Source organism: Sebastes umbrosus, chromosome 24 (assembly GCF_015220745.1).
Source record: "Sebastes umbrosus isolate fSebUmb1 chromosome 24, fSebUmb1.pri, whole genome shotgun sequence".
Classification (NCBI taxonomy): domain Eukaryota; kingdom Metazoa; phylum Chordata; class Actinopteri; order Perciformes; family Sebastidae; genus Sebastes; species Sebastes umbrosus.
In genome coordinates, this window is record NC_051292.1 from 8039445 (window position 1) to 8061264 (window position 21820).

Genomic DNA, 21820 nt, shown 5'->3' on the forward strand with positions numbered 1-21820 from the left:
CATTTCAGTTCCACACTAGTGGTTCAAAGATTTGTGTCTCCCAGCAGGCCGACTTTCATTTGACAGTTTCCACTCAGTTTATATGCAGCAGCTTTCTAAATCTGAATCACTATGTGGTATTATGGCAAAAGAGAATAAGTCCTCTTGATTTTTGGAAGCTTATGTTTTTCCCTCAACAGCAGGAAATCCTATATATGAGTCTATTTAGGGTTCAAGAAGGACTGCCTGCTGGTGGAAGTTGTTCTCTGTCATGATGCAGGGATTAACTTTCTTTTGTTGCTGCTTTTTGGGTGGATTGTTCAGACGGAATAACAGAACGTTTACGAGCAGGCCGCCAGGTTGTTTCTTGTTTTTTCACTTCTTGGCAATATACGTTCTTTGGTGAAGCAGCGCGTCTCCTAGTGTCCCCACCGGACCTTGTGGACACCGCTGGATTTAACATTAAAGATATGACCACTGACTATTTGTATAACAATTTAGCCACACATTCACAGACTGACCATACGCGGTCCAGCCATATACTCGGTTTTAAGTGGGGGGTTTCATACCTTGCAGCCCAGGCAAACGGCATCCTGTACTGTCCCAGTCTGCTGCAGGCTGTCTTAGCATTCTTCAGCACCTTTTGAGCCATCTACAGGTAGGTAAGAAAATTATTTTTTACTGATGAATCATTCGAGATGACTCGAGCACACTGTGATTTACAGCCACATCCTCTCTGTTAATCTCTGTACCTTGGCGGAGTCTGAGCTCTTCATGTAGGGTTCAGTGCAGTGGGTGATCCCCCCCTGCAGGACCTTCTCAACCCTGGCCACCAGGAAGATCTCCGGATGGGGACACGTGACTGAGAACACCCCCTGTCTGGGGTAATGGAGAGCACCCGCTGGGAGCCCACTGGCCTGCCTCTGGCCAGCCAGCGTACCATCACCACTGCCGTTAACTTGTCTGCTACCGGAGCCTGATGTCATTTGTCGGACCAAAGGGTGATTGAGATCCACATGGAAGTCGGCCGAGATCTTTCTGCTGTTCTGGACGTCGAAGAGGGACAGGACAACGTAGAAAGGCTCCACCTTTGATGGAAGAGATGAAGGGCAAATATTTTTGTGATGAAAGTTGGAAGATGAGAGACAAACAGAGAGAGTGAAAAACAGCAGGAAACAGGAAAAAAAGGAAACAGGAAAGAGCAGCATAAGGGACACAAGTCCGAAGTCAAGACTAACAAGTCCAAAGTACAAGACTAAAATGTTCAAGGTCAAGACTAACAGGTCCAAAGTCAAGACTAATAAGTCCAAAGTCAAGACTAACAAGTCCAAAGTCAAGACCAACAAGTTTAAATTCAAGTCCCAAGTCACGACAATGAGTCTAAAGTTAAGTCTTAAGTCAAAACCAGTGAGTCTAAAGTCAAGATGAAAGCAGAGATCAACAAGTCCAAAGTTTGAGTCCCAAATTTAGAAAAAAATGTCAAGACCGAGTGAAGACCAAAGAGTCCAAAGTTCAGTCCCAAGTCAAGACTAATAGGTCCCAAGTCAAGAACAACAAGTCTAAAGTCAAGTCCCAAGTCGAGACCAACAAGTCCAAAGTCAAAACGAAAGCCAAGACCAGCAATCTAAAGCGAAATCAAGTGGTGGAAGTTGGAAGATGAGACAAACAGAGAGAGTAGAGGAAAGAACAGCTTAAGGGAAACCCATCCTTCCTAATGCACTTCTCATTTTCCATCAAGTCAAAATGTACCATTGATGTAATTCATCTGCCCATTCACTCTTTCCACCGTGCATTTCCATTACACATACTCATTTATGAGTGTGTGTGTGTGTGTGTATGTGTGTGAGTATCAGAGTTAATAGCTGTGGTTTCCCAGCTGAGTGCCGAATCTAGAAGGAGTCCTCTTTCTACAGAGACAGAGACCTCGGAGATTGACGGCAGGAAACCAGCCTCAGACTGGTGCTAATGCACGGTGGGAGGCCCAGGCTGGTTGCCATGGTAGCGGCCATTCCTCGTGCCAACGACACCAGTTTTGACGGGGGCCAGCCAAGTGGGCCATCTGAACTGTCTGTGATCTTCTTAACTGATTTAGACCTCGCCCTCGTTTGATAAAAGGCCATTTCCCGGAATTATGCTGGAAGCGTGTTTTTGTACTCGCAAATGCATTCACAGAAGTGTGATATATATGTCAGACAGTGTGGTTTGTCATTAATCCTTCTGCCTCACTAGGGACATTTTTCGCTTGTGGAAAATAATATAATTTTATGCCAATTTTTTGACAGACATTTTTTGTCCTCCAAGGACATCAAAGCAACTTTTTAAAAGTGAGTCACAAGGGTTAACACCTTTCACTATATTTGACTGTTTTTCATTGAAACATACATTAGTCGTCGGCCCCTCTTCATTCTCTGTGACGCAGCCCTGCAGGTTGAAAGACAGGTCGTTGCAGCTGACCAGGACTCTCTTCCCGAACTTCTCTTCAAACTGCCGCACGTCCGGCTCAATGCCAGAGAAGTCCAGTTTCTGTGGAAACAGGAGATGGTGTGAAAAATCAAATTAAATTGCCACAGGAGAAACTTTTGTTCATGAAATGGATGAATAACAGGAACAAAACTGACTACACAGAATACACAGGGCTTTGTAGTTGGGTATTATCTTTGTCACCTGTGTGTCAGGGTCCAATGTGAACAGTTTCAGGCGAGCTTCACTCCTCATTTTGGACTCTATATCTCTGGCCGTCTGTTGAACAAAGAAAAAATTCAGCATCAGCGAATTACTTAAAAAGGAAATGGGATGAAAACCATCACGCTGTCCATATCAGAAGCCTGGGTTGGATGTACAGTATGAACTAAGGGACGAATGAACAATGTAATCAGGAAATCCAAGGACAGTGTATATATTCAGCGTGGTCACACAATGTAAATTCACATCCGCCTTTGTAAAGTCCAAGTCTCATTTGGAAGAAAATGTAAAAGATGATGATAAAATGTTTTACTGCTTCACAGCCGAGATATATGGCAGGTCTCAGATTTGTGTTCACCAATACACTATGAACATGATAAACCTATTGTTTCTTATTAGGACTGTTTTCATACACAACTTTTGGCAAACAAATTCTCATATAGATCCCTTTCTACCCTTAAAGCTGCAGTAACTTATTTTCCTCCACCTGAGGAATGTAAGTCCAATATTCACTCTCTTTTAGCTCCGTTTTTGGTCTCCACCAACTCCTGAGAAAAATATCTGGCACTTTAGCGGCTAAATGCTCCACTATGTTCACCAGCTAGTCGCTAGGCAGGTAATGTACATAGCTGTGGCTGGAAACAATGTGCCTCATGCAAGAACATTTTCGTATTCTTGTCTTAACTTTTTCTTACTTTTGTAAGCGAAAGTGTCGACTGGTAGCTGTATAGTAGCTGCCAACTGTTCCTAATACTAGGATGGGTTAAATGCACAGACTAAATTTCACAATAAAAGTTGATTTCCATTCTACAACATTTACGTTGTGGGCCGTAAAACCAAAACAATGAGCTAAAAGATGCTAAAACATCCCGCATAATGAGAAAAATTGCAGAATTGGGTCCCTTCAAGCGACCTCTTTCACATTAGACACAGTCATTTGATCCATTTTTGATATGAAAATATTGATTAGTGCACCTTTAACTCTATATGTTGACTTGGTAAATACAGAAAATCACAGGCTATGCCTTTAAAAGTTTGTTTTCAGACTGCCACGTTCCACTCCTGTTTAGCACCAGTGTCGGCCTCATCTGGCCTCTGCATTTGGAGACCATTCACACTGCTATACCAGATGTTTGCTTGGTTAGCACCAGCAGGAAACCTTGTTGCAGCTGCTGTTTAGCAATTCAACTCGAAGAAAATCAAAGTTCCGACTGCTTCCAAGTGGTGGTGAGCATTGTTTTTTAATGTTGCTACAGATGGGAAAAACAGGCTACCTGAAAGCTGTCTTGAAAACTTCCGGACGAGGGGTCTGCTTTTCCATGCTCCTCATCTGTTGGAGAGATCAACACGAGCTCTGTTAGCTGAGGCAATTATATAAAAACATAATGATGTGTTAGCCTCTCTATGAGGAGGAAAGGGGAAATTACATAAGAAAAATATTGATAATTAAGTTGTTTATCGAGCAAGGAAACATCCTAGAGGTAAGTTATTCCACGGGGTACAGGCGAATTGGAGAAGCCCACAGGTGCAACAAGCATCAAACGAACACTGCGAATACATACAGGCAGAAATAATTGAGCTGCTAAGACAGACAAACAAGATGTCAAAGAAGTAATGCACAAAAACACACCGTCGTGCAGGTCTCCGTTCCTCTTCTCCTGCATGGCCTGCTCGAAGCTGCTGTGGAGGATCTTGTTGAGGGTGCCGATCCACTCCTCCATCTCCGCTTCGCTGTCCGCCGCCAGCAGGAACGTGCTCTTATCCTGCATCTTCAGCTCGAAGGCGAAGCGACGCACTTTGCTGTTCTGAAAAAACACAAATACAAAAGTTGATTACATCCCAGCTCTTAAGAGGCCCATTTTCTACAACCACACTTTAATTCTTCCTTCACCTGAACAACCCCCATGCACGAGTCAAGGAAGATGGTTCCTTTGGGGTCCTTGGAGGTGTTCTCGTCCTTGTAGAAGTTGAGGTTGTAGGATCCATCTCCCAGCTGGGCCAGATGGAAGTACCTCCTCTTGAAGGACTAGAGGATGAAAACAGAGAACGTTAACATCCCCTCTTTTTCTCTAAAAATACCACAAGGGTGGAGATGGGGCGTGGGAAAGCTCAAGGGTGAAATTACAAAGTGCGACAAGATATGGGCTACCGTAAGCCATTTGGATTCTACATGTGCAGAGAGAAAAAAAAAAAACTGGAGTGGAGAAAATCCAAAGTTTGTATTTACTTAACATTGATAACGTGATGATATTTAATGAAATTATGTGTAATTATGACAGATAGGAATCAATTCACCTTGGTGTAACCCTGGCAGATTATTTTGTGTGAGCTCTCGAGGCAGTAATTATGTGAAGGTGATGAATATTTAATACAAAGCTTTTTTTGTTTGTTATTTTCAATGCCTTAAAGGGTAACTTTGTACCCACCCGCATAGTAACACTGATTGCACTGTTCATGTTGCCTTTGTACAGCCAGCCATGTTTAGACACTCCTCCCTTCTGAGATCCGAGGGAGGCTGTGTCCTGCAAGAGGAGGTGAAAAGAACACACATTAATACATATTGTACTGTTAAATGACCCTAAACACAGATGAGAATTATACAGTTATGTCTGTATTGGTCTCCTCCCTCTCCGTTAATGGACAAAACACAAATAAAAAATCGGCTGACTGCCCTTAAGTTCAGTCCTGAGTCGAATCCTCTCTTCATTAAGAGCAACATTCAGATCAACACTGCTCTTCGCTAATCTCCGGGGATTTCAGCCGTGACGGTGTGTTCATCAAAGGTCACTGGCCTTCAGTTAAATCGATGCCTGAAGCGCGGTAATCATTGGGAGGAGATGTGCCCTTAAAATGCTACAAATGCCATGAAGATGTCAGCTATTCTGGGAGACGGCGAGGGCACTAGAACATTAAACACAAGCATCCAAAGGTTGGCTTGTAATCAAGGAGTGGAATTAAATAAATGAATACAATGTTGTGCAATAAATTCAATATAATGTTTGTGCCCTATTGCATTACCTTGTGATCAAGTTTGTGTTTGAACAGGGTTTAGTGAGGCCCAGAGAAAGGTTGAACTTATTGCCTCAGTGTTCCCTAAACGAAGAGAAAAGAAAGTTTGGGATCGGTGGACTCACCTCGTCTTTTTCCACATCTTCATCCACCTCAAACAGGTGAGCTGCTAGTTTCTCAGGTCTCGACACCTTACTGAAAGTACAGGGAAAAGATCATTTAGACTTCGCTCACTTATAACAACAACAGAATTTAAGGGACTAAGAAATCCTAGAAATTGATTTATTTCTTACTGTAGTTAAATAAATGTAATTTATGGTGTTGTTAGATTGCTGCTAGACCACCCTGTTAATACAGGTGCGTGTCCCCCTTTGTGTACAGCAAGCGGGAGAGCTAATGTAGTGAAAATGTTGTTTTTGAAAGGCTAAACGCCAACAAATGTGGATTGAAGCAGAATATTTCGTTAGATTTTGCTACTTAGTAGCAAAAAATATATATCTTTAAATAGTTTTATATACAGATTTTTGTATAAAATATCCAGTAAGTTTGTCATTATGATTTTAGTTATACATGAGCAAATTTGACACCCTCTGGGCCGACAAATCCTGGCGCACACCCCCTGTGAGCTTTGGCGCCCTCGGAGAGAGGAATCAAAAACTATTTGCAAATTCCTGACTAAGTAGCTATAAGAAATATACATGTATGTTTCAGCATCCAAAAAAATGCAAAAAGTTAATTTTTTCAAATTTCAGTGCTACTCAGAAATGCTTCTAGGGTTACAGGAAGTAGCCAGAATACTGCAGCTGCTTCTCTAACAGCAGCTCAAACCCCAGACGGACAGTTTGCCCTTTGACCTTTACAAGACCCAGCTTGCTCGGGGGAACTGCTAGCATAAACAGTGTCAAGAGGTCAAGGCCGAGGCTCGTTTAGTTTTGACTCTACAATGTTTTAAACATGACACGCAACATCTGTAAAGCACATTCCTGTCCTTAAGGAAAGAGGCTCGACCAAGGACACACGAGACATTGTGGGATTTCCCTTGAGGTTTATTGATATAAATCAACAGCGGTCCCAGAATAGCTCTGCTTATCCTTGGTAGAAAAACATAGGAAGCGTTCTATTGTTATTGTGGAAGAGCTGGGAGCCGTGTTTCTAGACTTCTGGCTAAAACATTCACGGGGCTGTAAACAAAGGGCAGTGTCACTGAACAAAAGATGATTTACAATATCCCTTGGAGGGCTTTTGCAGCATTGTGTGCTATGCGATTGAAGAAGCAGACTATTAGCTGAACAGCGCATGGACATAAAGCTATAGAGGAAACTTGTTTTGCTTTGAAAATCAACTCATTCTTTGTCAAACTGACACTATCATCCTGTTAGTGTAGCTGCAGCACACACACTCACTTTGGGAGCTGGCGGAAGTCTCCAGAATACTCCTCATACTTGTAACTGACCACATGCCAGTCGGACTTGTAGGTTTTGATACACTGCAGAGACAGAAAGTGAAGAGGAGGTGAGGGGTCACTTCAACAAGAGCAAATTAAGACGTGTACTTACATGCACGGTCTAGACACGGACAAGCTCAGGTTTCTAAAACAACCTCGGAAAAGTATGTTTGATTTCTTTCCAAAGATTTTTTTAGTAAGAATAGACTCAAACGGACTGTTGCTTTTAAGGCAGATTTTAAAGGGACAGTTTGGGTGTTTTGAAGTGGGGTTGTATGAGGTCCTGAACTATCCCCTGAAGACGCGGAGGAGGTATAGCAGATGCAGCTATGGTGAGACCACTAAAATGCATTACATCCAACTGAAGGTCAATGAAAATAGGGGCTGTAAATATAACTGGGGTAGGAGGTGAAAAATCACAGACATATGTGTGCTCCAGGCTGGATTAAAATACTACAGTATGTCGAAATCAGCCCACCTTCCCGGGAGAAATCAATCCCGTCCGGATGGAGCTTTCCTGTTTAGTTTTGCAATTCAGAGCAATGCAGTGAGATTTTGGAACATCTATTAATTCTTTACGTCGTCGTCTGTTCCCGCTAACAGAATTCCCTGGAAGTTTGCTAGTCAACATGTTTTTGAGGGATTATGTTCTCCCCGTGTTAGCGTGGGTTTGCTCCGGGTGCTCCGGTTTCCTCCCGCAGTCCAAAGACATGCAGGTTAGGTTAATTGTTGACTCTAAATTGCCTGTCATCATCTGTTCAAGCTAACAGAGTTCCCTGGAAATGTGCTAGTCAACATGTTTTTGAGGGAGTACACAAAACAAGCATCAGTCGTATCACTTGATTTGATCATCAATTCTGCGAATTCATATGTTGACTGAGGCGAGGGGGTCACGAAAAAGTGGGAAAAATAAAGAGCAGCCCATCTGTAGAAGGCCTCACAGCTCCTCCAGATGTAGATATGATGTAATTGCTGGCTGCCGCCATGGGGGACTATCCCCTATCAGGCTCTATCAGGCCGCACCCCAACCAACCCCAGCACGCCGCTCTTCTGAAACAACACGACGTGAACCACCGCTGAACTGCGGACTCCATCTGTAGCCGATCCTCTGCACTGTCAGGAAACATGTGAGGGCGGAGGACACAAATGGAAGTTCATTTAAAGGCTAAGAGCAACATTTTTTTGACGTGGACCGTATCAGTTTCCCCTTGTCTCTAAATCATGAGTGGTCAACAAACGCTTTTTCTTTTCCGCCAGATTCCTTTGAAATCCAATCCGCTCTGCTTTATATATACACCATAAACTAATCAGAATGTCTGTGAGCTCCAGTATCTGATGGGTCTTCAGGGTGTGTTGCATTATCTGGACAGAGGCGAAGCACCTGTGTTTGGGTGAAAGGCGAGAAAACATGGCCGCGCTCCAAACCAAAGGATAGAGCAGAGCTTCGGTCACGACAGAGAGGGTCGAGGCTTTGGCCCAGACCGAGGGGATGAAGAATGGACAAAGCAGGCTTACGTCCAGGTATGTATTAGTTTTACCTCTTGGACAAACAGCGAGTGAGCTTCTTTCTCGGCAGTCTCTGGCACGGTGGAGAACAGAGTCCTGCCCTGGCGCCTCAGGGTGGAGATCTGAGGAGAGAAAAGGGAAAGTAGGCCTGAAAACAGACTGATAGAAAGAGACTAGCACAACAGATCCATTCTGCTGCTGTTTTTATTGCGTCCTTGTCACTTTCCTCTGCTAGCTAACAACAGACATATGCCTAAAAGCTGCTGAGTGTGCAGGGGTGAAAATTATGTTTTTGAAAGGCTAAACGCCAACAAATATGGATTGAAGCAGAATATTTTGTTCGATAAAAACACGTTGTGAATACAGGAATATTCAGACAGACAGTATGAGAAAAATGTGTTTTTTTCAACGTTAAAGCATGTTCTAGTAGAAACCCAAAATACAAGTATGAACCTGAAAATGAGCATGATATGTCCCCTTTACGTATAATAATGAATCTTGTATAATCATATTATTCATCATCAATCATTCAAAGTTAAAAGGAGAGATGAAAGGAGATGGTACATTTCTTCTTTTGAGTTGCTCAAAGAAAAAGAAATAACCAGTACTGCAGAGAATGCTCTGCAGCCAATATTATTCCAGTCCTGATTCTTCTTCCTGCTGGCCTTATTAGATGGATACAGCCAGAAAAAGGAGAGCGAGGATCCATAGCTGAGGAGCAAAAGGCGCCTCGGGGCATCTAGACTGTTGGGCTGGCAAGCCTTGCTCCCAGTTAGTGTTCTGCTTTTCTACTCAACCCACAAAGACGAGTAGGAAACAGTGGCACAATGACCTAGTTTTGTCATGAATCTCCTATTCTTACACTGGCAAGCATATACAGTCATTGGGTCTCTGCCCTCATTTGTCCAGTTCACTCTTGGAATAGCTATAAAAGACCTGTCAGTAGCCCAAATTGAGCTCAGTTTATTCAGTCCAGTGATGTGTTAAAACATCTGCAGTGAGGAAAGTATTAGTCATTCAGGCCGTCAATGCATGGGTCTGGCTGCAAACGCTATTTGGAACAATTTAGCTGACTTTTTATACTTTTGTTGTAGCTGTATAAAAGCAAAAAAAAATATTAAAGGGACAGTGTGTATGATTTGGTGGCATCTAGTGGCGTGGTTGCATATTGCAACCAACTGAGCACCCCTCAGCTCACTCCTCCCTTTACAAGACTGAGGTAACGTGAGTTGCCGAGTGCAAAACCGCGGTAACGCCATTCACCTCGCTCAGAGGCCATCCATACTATAATAACACTACTCTAGAAGCAACGGAAGTCAAGAGGGTGGCTGGCGTGTAGTTGTGTAGTTGTTAGGCAGATTAAATGATCAACGGCCAAAATGTCCGTTGGATGGAATGGATGGAAATATGCAAAATGAATGAATTAATAGCATATTAAATAGCCTAACATTGTAAGATATGTTGCCAAGACGACTAAAAATATAAATTCATATCATACAAAAGTTTGAATGCTTCTGCTACGCTGTGCTAATTTTAATCCAATACCCTTTTTGTCAAACTTTTTGTTTAGGTAAGGTATTAATAATAATATGAATGTCAACGTTGTGAGTGAAGCATCAGACTATACGGTAGGCTTCAGCCCTGCGAGCCACACAACACTATTTTTTATTTGAAAAACGTGGAAATCGGGCATTACACATACTGTATACAGCCTATATATATAGGCTATATACTCTATATAGACACACATATTTAGACCGCTTCTTCATTTAACTTGGCGGACAGTTATCCCATGAGTTATGACCAAGCCCCCAGGCGGTACTACAACATCTGTGTCCTTCACATGATGCCATTGGGCCCAAAAATACTTTTTCCCATAGATTGGGAAAGAGACGTCTGTAACTCAGCGGATAATTTTTTTTCAGTTGAATCAACTTCCTAGTACGAAACTTGAATTGTCCTTATTTAAATAATAAGGACCTAAAAGTTGTAAAATGCACTAATAGCTGAATCCAGAGTTATTTCCCTTCCTCCATTCATGTGAATGAGCCCCAGACCGAGGGCTGGGAGGCGGAGTTAAAGGAAACGCTACTGCGCCTGCTCTATAGGCCCAATGGATGCGTAAGATTTATCCGGGCACTTTATCACTCGGCAGTCGAGCCATTTTGGCATCATGTGCCACTGAGCAACTCTCATAGGAACGAACGGGAGCCTACAACGCTGTATCCAGTTCTCTTAATACAGCCATAGTTATGACGCAATGTCGCTGTTTTACATCTATGAGTGTGTCAGCAGGATGAATGGGGGCTAAGTTGCCCTGCGTTTGGTAATCATAAAAACTCAAGGGTGAGTAGATAATGACTAAATTCTAATTTAGGGGGTGAATGACCAACTAGCGTTCTGCAGTACAACACAGTATGACACTTCATGGACACTTCACGCACAAGCCTCAGAGCCTATTTCCCAGTCTGCGTTGAAAACCAACCACTCAACACACACAGCTTGTCCGTTAGACCAGCCAGTCACTCACGGAGACCAAAGCACACCCCTATCCATCAACTGTTAGCAAGAACTGCTGGCTTCCAATTAACAGCATTCCTTTCCCAGTCATTAAACCAGGGCTTTGATGGCGTCCACTGGGCCGGAGGAGCGTGCTCCCACGGGCAGCGACACGGCGGGGCAGATATAGGAATTCTCTAGCATGGCTATCTGGGCAAAGTGGTCGGGGACAGACGGGAGGAGAGGAGTCTTCTGATGTCCTCTTTGAAAGATGAAGGGGACTGTGTTATCTGTACATATGTGCAGGATCAGAAAATTTGAAGACTCTGGATAAGCAGCAACTTGACCACTATACTCTGTTATGAACTAAAATATTAAAATATTGACCACATTCAATCCAATATCCACCCAGCCAGAGATCCACACACTCTCTTGCAGTTCCTGTGTGTATCCATACAGTATGTATGTGTGTATCTGTGCAGCACGTGCACATGCTAGACCCATATGTCTGGCTGGCTCCCCCCCCCCCCCTCTCCTCTCTAAGCCCAGTGATGTAAAACATATGGCAGGTTAGACAGATGGACGGACTGGGTCGGACCAAACAAACACACACTCGCACAAAGGGCAGTTACTAATGGCTGTGCTCTGCAGACAGCCTTGTAATGAAACCCACTCATCATGTAGTGATTGTGAAATAGTCTGGGAGCAGACTGTGCGTTGGAGATTTCCCACCACATACTCTGTTATTGCTCTAAACTTCTATTCTCTTGTTTTGTTTGCTTTAATTTCACTGTTAGCTCATTATCTGTATGACAATCACAAAATTGGACAGAGGGAGGATCTTAGATAAATTGGTCACAAATGCATAGTTTAATCTTTATAAAAGGCTCAGTGGTTCCACTGTAGTTTTTAAGCAAACGTTACTCAAACAGGAGGAAATAGTGCATTTGTCGGGGACTATTTTCAGCAGTGGATTGATACACAATTGGGGTTCTAGTCTAGTGAGTATTCGGGGCAGCAGGTCGGTGTATGTGGGATTGAGTCAAAATATACTACAGTGTGTGTTCATGGTAAGGGGCAACCTCCGGCTCTGAAAAGTGAACCCAATGACGAAGTGCCTTAAACTTGGATTCTATTTAATAGCAACCAGGGGGCAACTCCTCTGGTTGCAAAAAGAAGTCTGATTGTATAGAAGTCTTTGAGAAAATGAGCCTACTTCTCACTTGATTTATTACCTCAATAAACATTGTTAACATGAGTTTATGGTTTCAATCGCTAGTTTCAAGTCGACACAGCATGATGTTCATTTAGTAAATTATGGTCCCATTAAGAGTCAAATTGACCATAAAGTCGCGGTGACTACGTCCACTTCTTATATACAGTCTATGGTTCATGGTGATGAAGGAACAGTGTGTCTCATTGATGTGTTTTCAATAGTTTTTGGACAACAATGGCGCTCTATGGCACGGAGGAAGAAGATACATCAGGCTTTGATACAAACACAATACTTGTTAGGAGATACAGACATTGGCTTCGCTCTGCATGTGGGATTTGTTGATAATAAGAAAAATATTGACGAGACGTATCCTTTAAAGTCTGATCACTCACACTATTTTTCAGGGAGACTTGAGGAATGACAAACATTTGAGTCTGTCCCTGTTTTCGCATTCTCTCTCAAGCTAGGAGTGGACCCCGCTGAGATCCATCTCAGCACTACGGTGATGTAATGTTGACACAGTCTTTGAGCTCTTTGGAACAAAAGCAGCAGATCTATGTAGCGTGTAAATGTTTATAAGGGCATGAGTCAGTGATTACACGCAGTACATGTAGAAGTCAAATAGCCGATTGACCATGAACATTAGAAAACAATCTAAAAATATTATTGTGAGTGGCGTGATTGAACAGCGGTTTGCCTCAGCGTGCAACCCAGTTTGACCTACGAGAGGGGAAAAGCTAAACGTACCCACAGGGCTCAGGAAATAACTCTCCCCACGTCTTACCTGGAAGTCGTCCGTGGGGAACTGCAGCATGTCCCGCAGGACATCACTGATGATCTGGGTCTTCCTCTGCAGGAGCACATTTTCGTAGTCCAGAGGCTCGATGATCTTCGGCTTTACCTAAAACAGAAGATCGCAGCGGGGGATCAGCAAGTGGATCAACATTTTTGCGTCACTGTACATATTTGTATCCTCATTAGTTGACCAATAATAGTACAATTCATAAGGGTATCAGTGTTACAAGGGTGGGGTATTCACACTGTCTGGACAACAAGTTGCTATTGTCTTTTCACTCAGTTACTGACAGCAAGAGCTGGCACAGAGACAGACATGAATGTGGGTTAACAGAAGAGGAGATGCTAGATGAGGGGAGCGAGGGATGGACGGATGGATGAGAGTCTGTGTGTGCCATTGTACCAGTCACTGTGTCATGAGATCACGTTCAAAACCTGAACTAGAGAAGTCAATAGTGGTCATTTCAGCTCTACAAATCTCTCCTCTGAGGCATTACCTCGTCATACCAATGCCCACTGCAGGAAGATACACAGTCCAAACAGGATTCTTCAATCCATAATAGTAAATCTTTATGCTACACTATAACAGAGATGGCTTTGTAAGCATTGATGCTTGGCAGAAGGTAAGATAGTGGAGCGTAGTTCATGATCTCTAGAGATTAAACTCTCCCAGCGCTGTAGACGTCAGAACTAACATTCCACAGAAAAGACCCAAAGGATTCCTCCAGCATGTCCTCCCGTTATGGAGGATGGAACATGCCAAAATAAAAAATAAATGAATAAATATATAAATGACTCAATAAATAAATAAATAGGTCATTAAATGTAGCAAAAATATTATTAAAAAATAAATGTAGCCATTAATTGATAAAATGTGACATGAATTGATATTTCTGTTTTACCTTACTTGCATTAATTCCCTTATTTATTTACTCTTCTGTTTAATATTCCCTTTTATATATTTATGTATTTATTTGTATTAATTAATTAATTAATTTATTTATTTTTGCATTTATTAATTAAAGAAAAGAATACAGAAATGTATTGGAAAGTTTGGGGAAATAAATAAGTGGTGAAATGCAAAGGGAAAATCATGCACAAATAAATAAATAAATATTAAATAACACAAAATAACTTTCCCTTTTATTTATTTGTTTTTATTTTTTATATTTTTTTAATTTATTTTTGCATTTATTTTGTATTTATTTATTTTTTGCATTCATTTTTTATTTATTTATTTATTTTTGCATTTATTTCTTATTCATTTAATATTTATATTTAATTGTATGTATTTATTTATTTATTTCTGAATGATTTTCCGTTTGCATTTCGACATAAACAAATCTTTGATCTATTTAAAGCTGAACTTTGTTTTTAAATACTAGGGAAGTATGTACGTGACACAAACAAACAGAAAAATTGGAAGGAAATCAGCCATTTGACAAAATATTACCAAAAGTTATCATCTTTCTGTACGTTTCTAAATCCTCCCTGGTTGGAATGTGGCTGCTAGGTGTGGCTGTGGTCCATACTATTTGGATTAGCCTCTTGGTCTGGCTCCAATAAACACATAACAAACTGAAGCCAATTAAACCGCCGTCTGACCGTAGCTTTACATTTAGATTCGTCCAACCAATCCTCCTGATGATGTAATGAAAATATCCCTCCGTATCTCTCCTCCATCCCCTTTGGATGTAAAAGATCATCTGATAAGCAGAAAATCGCCGGTGCTGATTTCCAACTGGATGATTGCCATTCAGACAGAAGATAACAACAAGCAGCTGTGAACTGTGACTTGCCAGTAATTATCTTCCATGAATACATTAGAGACACAGTTATGTGTTAACTGATGGAGATGGAGATGTGACTGTCATTATGCTCTATAAACTCAAATCCTGTCAGTTCAATAATACTCTTATCTAACAAGTGAGTTACAATTTATAATCTTGATTTGATGATCAAAAATAATCCAAATTTAGGGAAATTCTGCAATAAAATGACGAGGACTGTCAAAGTTAACGCAATAATAATGCAAATTCGTTTTAACGCTACTAATTTAATTAACGCATAGTCAGAGGTTGTTGCGTGCTCAGTTTTAAAGCTAGAGTGAAGATACTGGCATCATATGAAACTAAAAAACCTAAAGAATCCATTGGTACCAATCATGTCATACTAGCTTAACTAGTATAGCGTCCAGTCCCGACGGCGGCCCGTCGGATTTTTAGAGGTTAATTAAAAATCGCAAGTTGCATTAATGCATTAAACAAATTATTGGCGTTGAAATGTATTTGCGATAACGCCTTATTATTGCGTTAACTTTGACAACCCTATTTATAACAACTAAAGAAGTTGTAGTTTTGTTTCCTAAACCTAAAGAAGTTGTAGGTTTTTTGTGCCTAAACCTAAAGAAGCCTTTTTGTTTGTGTTCAAACATGATGTTTCATTCAGTTTTACAACGTGTTAAAACGTGTTGCTTTTAAGTTTCGCTTTCACTTTTACAACGTAGTAGGCGTAGTAGGCTCCTAATGACCCACGTCTATGGTGCTTATAGCGACTGATAATTAATGGCCTGATAACAGTCGAATCGGGTGATTAATCACGATTAACTATGGACAATCATGCAATTAATCGCGATTAAATATTTTAATCGATTGACAGCCCTAAAGTGGACATCTTTAGTGGTAAAGTAGGTTTTCAAACGCCAGTCCAACTACAGAAATATCTACATCTTTAAAAAGAAAAGAAAACACAGCATATCTTGCTTTTCACAGTGCTCTTTAACAAACTAGTGCATCTTTAACATCGCAGCCAACTTGTCAACCTGCCTGACTCTGAGGAATGAGAACAGTTAATGAACAAAGAGAGCCACAAGTGCTCCATTTCCTAAAAAAAGATCAACATTCAACCCCCTGGAGGGCTCTGCCCTGAAGCTGCTATTTCCCATTTCCGTCTAACCCTTTTAAAAAGTCTTCAAAGCTGCTCTTTAAAGGGAATCTAAGAGATAAAATACACATCGCGTTGACTACCAGAACAAGAGAGAGGAATTTGGTTTACTTCTACGTGCACGGTGCACACTTACCGCTGCCACCTGTGACCCAGCCTCCACCTCTGCCTCAATCTCAGCCAGGCTCTTGTACTGCTGTGGAGACTCTATCACCATCTCCCTTTTGGGGGCTTTGCCAGCCCGGCCCTGCATGGCGCTCAGTCCTGCCTGCCGGTAAACAGGTGTGACTCTCACACTGCTGCCATGGCACAAAGTTGCCCGCAGTGTGTGAAGGTAGAGAGAGCCTTTTGCCCGACGTCCAGCGAGATTCCCTCTGTGCTCAATCACAATAGCCCAGCCTGCCTCTCCCTCTCCCGCTCTGTCTCTCATCAGAAGGGTAGGGCCCCTCCCACCCTCACAGCTGTGCAGCTGTGTGTGGATATGAGTGTGTCTGTACAGTATGATTTGTGAGGAGGAGGAGGAGGGGAGGAGGAATGGACCACTCCCCCATTCAGAACTTAGAAGAGGCCCAGAGATCATGTTGTCATGTGCCAGCTCCACCTGCCTAGTGTGTGTGTGTGTGTGTGTGTGTGTGTGTGTGTGTGTGTGTGTGTGTGTGTGTTGAAAATACAATGCATATTTTCATAATGAGTGGAAATAAAGTTATGTAACGTCCGAAATTACAGCGTAAACATTTTGTACATTCAGTGTACCAAAGAAATATTTCTGGGTACCTACCAATAAGTACAAGTGAAGAGAAGTAGTAATATAATGCACTCGATTCAACTATGTTATCGTTATCGTTATGTGCTTTATCAGTCGCTATAAGCATCATAGATGTGGGATATTAGGGGCCTACTACACCTACTATGTAGTAAAAGTGAAAGTGAAACTTAAAAGCAGCATGTTCTAACATGTAAAACTGAATGAAACGTCACATTTGGAACACAAACAAAACAGCTTGTTTAGGTTTAGGCAACAAAATTACAACTTCTTTAGATTTAGGCAGTAAAACTACATCTTCTTTAGGTTTAGGCAACAAAACTACAACTTTTGTAGGTTTAGGCAACAAAACTACAACTTCTTTAGGTTTAGGCAACAAAACTAAAACTTCTTTAGGTTTAGGAAACAAAACTACAACTTTAGGTTAAGGCAACAAATCTACAACTTCTTTAGGTATAGGCAACAGCTTCAGGTCAGAGCCACCAATCTCCAAGTGAACAAACAGTAGCTATTGTGGTGAGTATTATGCAATTACACTGGAATAAGTGATGTATACTCTGTGACACTATAATTATAGTGAAAATGTGTAACATAGTGTACTGTTGGAAGCTTGCCGGAGGATTCTTTATACTATAGCCTATCTTCATTGTTTATGATCTGATGATATGACAGGACATAAAAATCTTCTCTAACATCAGTTCTGATTATCAGATGGATAAATTGTAAAACTGTGTTACTGTTGAAATGACTAAAAATAACTGTCACAAGCCAGTAACAGTGTTCAGACACTCGATCTGTGTTGATAAAGTTCTACTCCCCGTTGGTATTTTGCTTCGCTTTGAACTGCTGCTACACCGTATCCGCTGCAGCGGGCACTCACAGCAGGGTCAGTTAAAACACTCTTCCCTCTTATCCGGCTCGCAGACGCTACACACACACTCTCCTGCTGCTTCAGGAACAGTTTGAGTTGTTCCTCCATCCAGTCGGCGCTCCCTCTCCGAGGAGAATCGCTCCGCTTTAATCTTTAAGCAGCGCAGGCGCCTCTGCTCAGCTGTTTTCTATCGGAGAGTGTGTTTCAAAATGATGACATTTAAAGTTTTAAATGAGGGAGTCAATTTATGCAAATCCTGAGGTTTGTTTTCTCTCTTATGCTGTGTTACACACAACTCCCAAACCACACCAATGTTTACAAGCCACTGAATCTTCCTGGCTTAACAAGCATGATTAATAACTCATCCAATTATCTGTATGGGAAGAGGAGTTGGGGCTCTGTTGTGCGTGCAGATTGAGAGGTGGGATGTCAGAGAGAAGGGAGGGATGGCGCGCCACGGGTCAGGACGACTTCAAAGGCCGCCGTCGCCTCTCTGGTGCAGCTTCAGCGCCATTGCTCCTGACAAAATGTAGCACAAAGGCGGGCAAGGGTATGTGTGTGTGTGCACTTTTCGTACAGCGGGGTTCTCTGATGTGTGAGGCGCTGTGCATAATTTGCATAACTTGTTTTAACTGTACTCGCTTCAAAGGGACTTGCTGAAATGTATCATTCAGAGAAATAACTTTGTCTAAAAACACAGGAAACTGCACAGGGGCTGTAAAATGAGGTTGTTGAACTTCGCCGGTAGGGAGCCCGTGAGGTGAGATGTTGAAAGCTTTACGAGCTGCAGGAATAACCATCACGAATGAAGCAGCATTAATAGCGTAACTAATACAAGCGTGTAGGGCTGCCACTGCCACAACAATAGTTTTTTATTAACTTTTTTAACAATAGACCATGAGAAAAAGTTGAATCATACACTTCTAGGGTCTTTTACTTTGGCAAACATCTAAATTGAAACAGTACAAATGTTTGATTTTCAGCAGTCAGAGATGTGCTGAAGTCTAATATATCAGTCATTGTCAGGAATTATTAAAAAAAAATCAAAGAATAAAGACCTTTCCCTCAAAAATGTGTGGTATTTTCTTTTTAATGTATAAGGGACATGTAATGTTTTATACTTCTGGTGAATATAATCCAATAAATCTTATTTCCATATATGTATATTGAATATACAGTTCCCTTTGTTAACAAGCTATCGCTAGTTTATTAAAAGTTTATTAATATTGAACGTGTCACGTGTCCAAATTGCACCAAATTTGACACAGCGCATCCTTGGGTCCCCACCAATACATTCGCCACGTGTTAAGTAGATTGGATGAACGATTCTCGAAATATGCAAAGGACACACACACATACGTACATAAACACAGACAGAGATTCCTTGCTTTATGGTTAGATGCTGTTCCTCTAACATACAACAACATAAAACAAGCCGGTGGCCTCAAACAAATATTTCCTACAGCAAGAGCGTCTTGCTGTAGGAAATATTGGATATATGATGGTAAATCTTTGAGCTACAACGCAATTGTTTGTCTACAAAATACTTGGATTCTGATGCTCAAACTAGTTGCAAACAATTTATGTGTCCTTTTAGTAGTCTTATTCATTTCAATAGTGTTGGAAAAGGCTGAGAGATGAAGGATATTTTGGGGTGAAACAAAGCAAATGTAATGCAGCTCTCTGACTTGACTTTCCTCTGGCCTCCATCTGTAAAGGACTGCTGACTGTACTGCGGAGGCCTCAGCGACAGCGTCACCAGCTCAGCGTGATAATCAGCCTCTTGTCAAAGCCCCTGCCTGCACTGAGGTCATCCCGCTTCATTCACCCACATCTCCGGAGCGCTCTCTTCACGCCATCACGCTTCCTGGAGCCATGGCTGGTACTTTGCCAGCGATACCACGAGGCAAGGCTGTGCGAGTTTGTGTATGATTGGGGAGTGCAAATTAGTTTACAAGACCATCTGCGTAGGAGTTTGACGTCCATTTGCTTTTACACAGCTTGAACTCATTAGGACATGTGAGCCCTCCACACCCTTCCCGAGAGGCCCGCACACACACACACACACACACACACACATATAGAGCGTCACACAAGTCTGTGGAGAATTGCATAAGGGGAGGTTGACGTAATGTTTGGGAGTCGAAATTCGCTGCAGACACCCTGGAGAGACAAAGTGTGAGGGTGTTGCCTGAAAAGATGTGAAACTTCCCCTTCACACTGACCCGTGATGCACACACATATAATTCGCTCACTCATCTGTCACAAGCCATCGTCCGTCCTACTAAAATTGCACAATGTCCTTTAATCAAAGAAGCGAAGAGCAGGTCTATGTTGTGGTCAACATTAGTGGCTCCAGGTAGTACAGGGGGGAAACATGTGGGACAAGTTAAATATGATACAAGAGAGGGGAGTTCCTGAAGTCGCTATGATGTCAGAGCTCTCAGAGGTGCTGAGAGACTACTACAGCAACACCAACTGAAGAGCAGAAAGTTCCATGCACAGGATTAGTCCATAATGTAGATTTACGTCTGTTTTACAAAGTGATGAAAAAACTAAAGTGCTATAGGTGAATGGTGACCTTTAATTCAACACTTGTGCTCTATCTATACTGACATTTATCTTACTGTACAAGTACATGACAAATGGTGCAGGAGAAAAGCTTTGACAGATAGCAAGCCATCTTATCTTGACAGTGGTGACCTCTGAGGGAATTGAGAGCTTAGAGATATCAAAGTGAGAAGAAAATAATCGCATAATATATGTTTGCCAGCAACAGAAATGATGAAACGCTATATTTTGGATTTTGTCCACATCACTTTATACAGTATTTTAATTCTTACGGAAGCAAAAAATTGTCACAATCTGCATTTTGGTTGCCGTTCTGAACACTCCCTGTGTTGAGATTAATGGAACGATATATTCCGCTGCAATTTTAAATGTAATTATTTTATCTGCCAGGAGATTATGTATTCAGTCATGTGTGTGTCTGTCTGTCCGCAGCTAATCTTGCATCTTGGCACTTTATTCTATTCTAATTATTTATTTATTCCTTTATTCTTTTATCTCGTCTTGTTTTTATTCTTGTATTCATTGTTTTTATTGCGAAGATTTTTATTTTTTAATCTTGTACTTTTATTGTTCTGCACCTCCCCATATGCCACCTGCTGTGTTCCCTCTGTCAATGATGATTGTGCAGTATGAATGTGTGTATATGTCTCGGTGGACTGCAGAAACTGAATTGCCCTTCGGGGATAAATAAAGCTCTCTGTATCTGTATCTGTATCTGTATCTGTATACTGCTGGACCCATCAGCCAAATATTTTCTGTGCTCATTTATGACTGTATGCTCAAGGACCCCTCGTGGTTGCAGTGATTCACAGTTTTTTAAAACATATTTTATTGACAACATATTTTATCGAATACTATCTACTACTATCACTACTCTTAACTGGCCGGTAGGGGCCGCAACTGATCAACAACTGCTTCACTCTTGCTTCTGTTACAGATTACGAATTGTTCCTCTCTTGATTTGCACGCTTAGGTAAGACAGTTGCATGTATGTATGTATCGGGAATGGGAATGTGATGTCACCGACAGCAAGTCGGACATTTTTAGAGGATAGCTTATCTTGGTCCAGATGATTGTGTAGTTGACATTTGGCTTGTAGATCTTAATGTCACATATCTAACCGTTTGTAAATTGGACACCGGTCTCCAAAGATTTACATATTTTGAACTGCTGACAGGTCTTCACTATTACAGCAGTGGTCGTTGCAGACACACCTGGCGGAGATCTGCACTCTACTGAGTGTACTATTCTAGTTGTTGTTTATAAGGGAAGGGTTACGGGAGGCCAACTGCAGCTTAATGGTTGCAAAGGAAACGCTGCATCCAAAAGTGATAATGGTTTCTAGTGAATGTTCTTTCCTCAGTGTGCACTAGCAGTCCCCCTCGCTATTGATTGTCCATTAAATCTTTTTGATTTAACACAGGGCAGGCTGCGGGCTAATGGAGCTAAGTTGAGGGAAGTAGCTTAATGTAGAAGTGCATAAATCCAAGCGGAAGACAACATGGCTACAGACCTTGATTTTACTTTCCCTGCTCACTCGCG

At 41.7% G+C, this 21820-nt stretch overlaps 1 protein-coding gene across 9 annotated transcripts in view; it reads right to left on the bottom strand.

The window, feature by feature from the left end:
* Positions 1-21820, bottom strand: part of dock9b (dedicator of cytokinesis 9b) — a 56301-nt gene that overhangs the window by 20427 nt on the left and 14054 nt on the right. For 5 of the 9 annotated variants that reach the window (XM_037762541.1, XM_037762540.1, XM_037762538.1 and 2 more), the window contains 12 exons: positions 13120-13236; positions 8653-8742; positions 7074-7156; positions 5796-5865; positions 5088-5183; positions 4553-4687; positions 4292-4466; positions 3936-3991; positions 2644-2718; positions 2362-2502; positions 732-1067; positions 549-631 (listed from right to left, as the gene is read on the bottom strand). In XM_037762541.1, the coding sequence (XP_037618469.1) occupies positions 549-631; positions 732-1067; positions 2362-2502; positions 2644-2718; positions 3936-3991; positions 4292-4466; positions 4553-4687; positions 5088-5183; positions 5796-5865; positions 7074-7156; positions 8653-8742; positions 13120-13236 (1457 nt within the window). Of the gene's footprint in view, positions 1-548; positions 632-731; positions 1068-2361; positions 2503-2643; positions 2719-3935; positions 3992-4291; positions 4467-4552; positions 4688-5087; positions 5184-5795; positions 5866-7073; positions 7157-8652; positions 8743-13119; positions 13237-16209; positions 16669-21820 lie in introns of those variants that run through there. The other 4 variants (XR_005205887.1, XM_037762535.1, XM_037762534.1 and 1 more) reach the window with 1 other exon arrangement.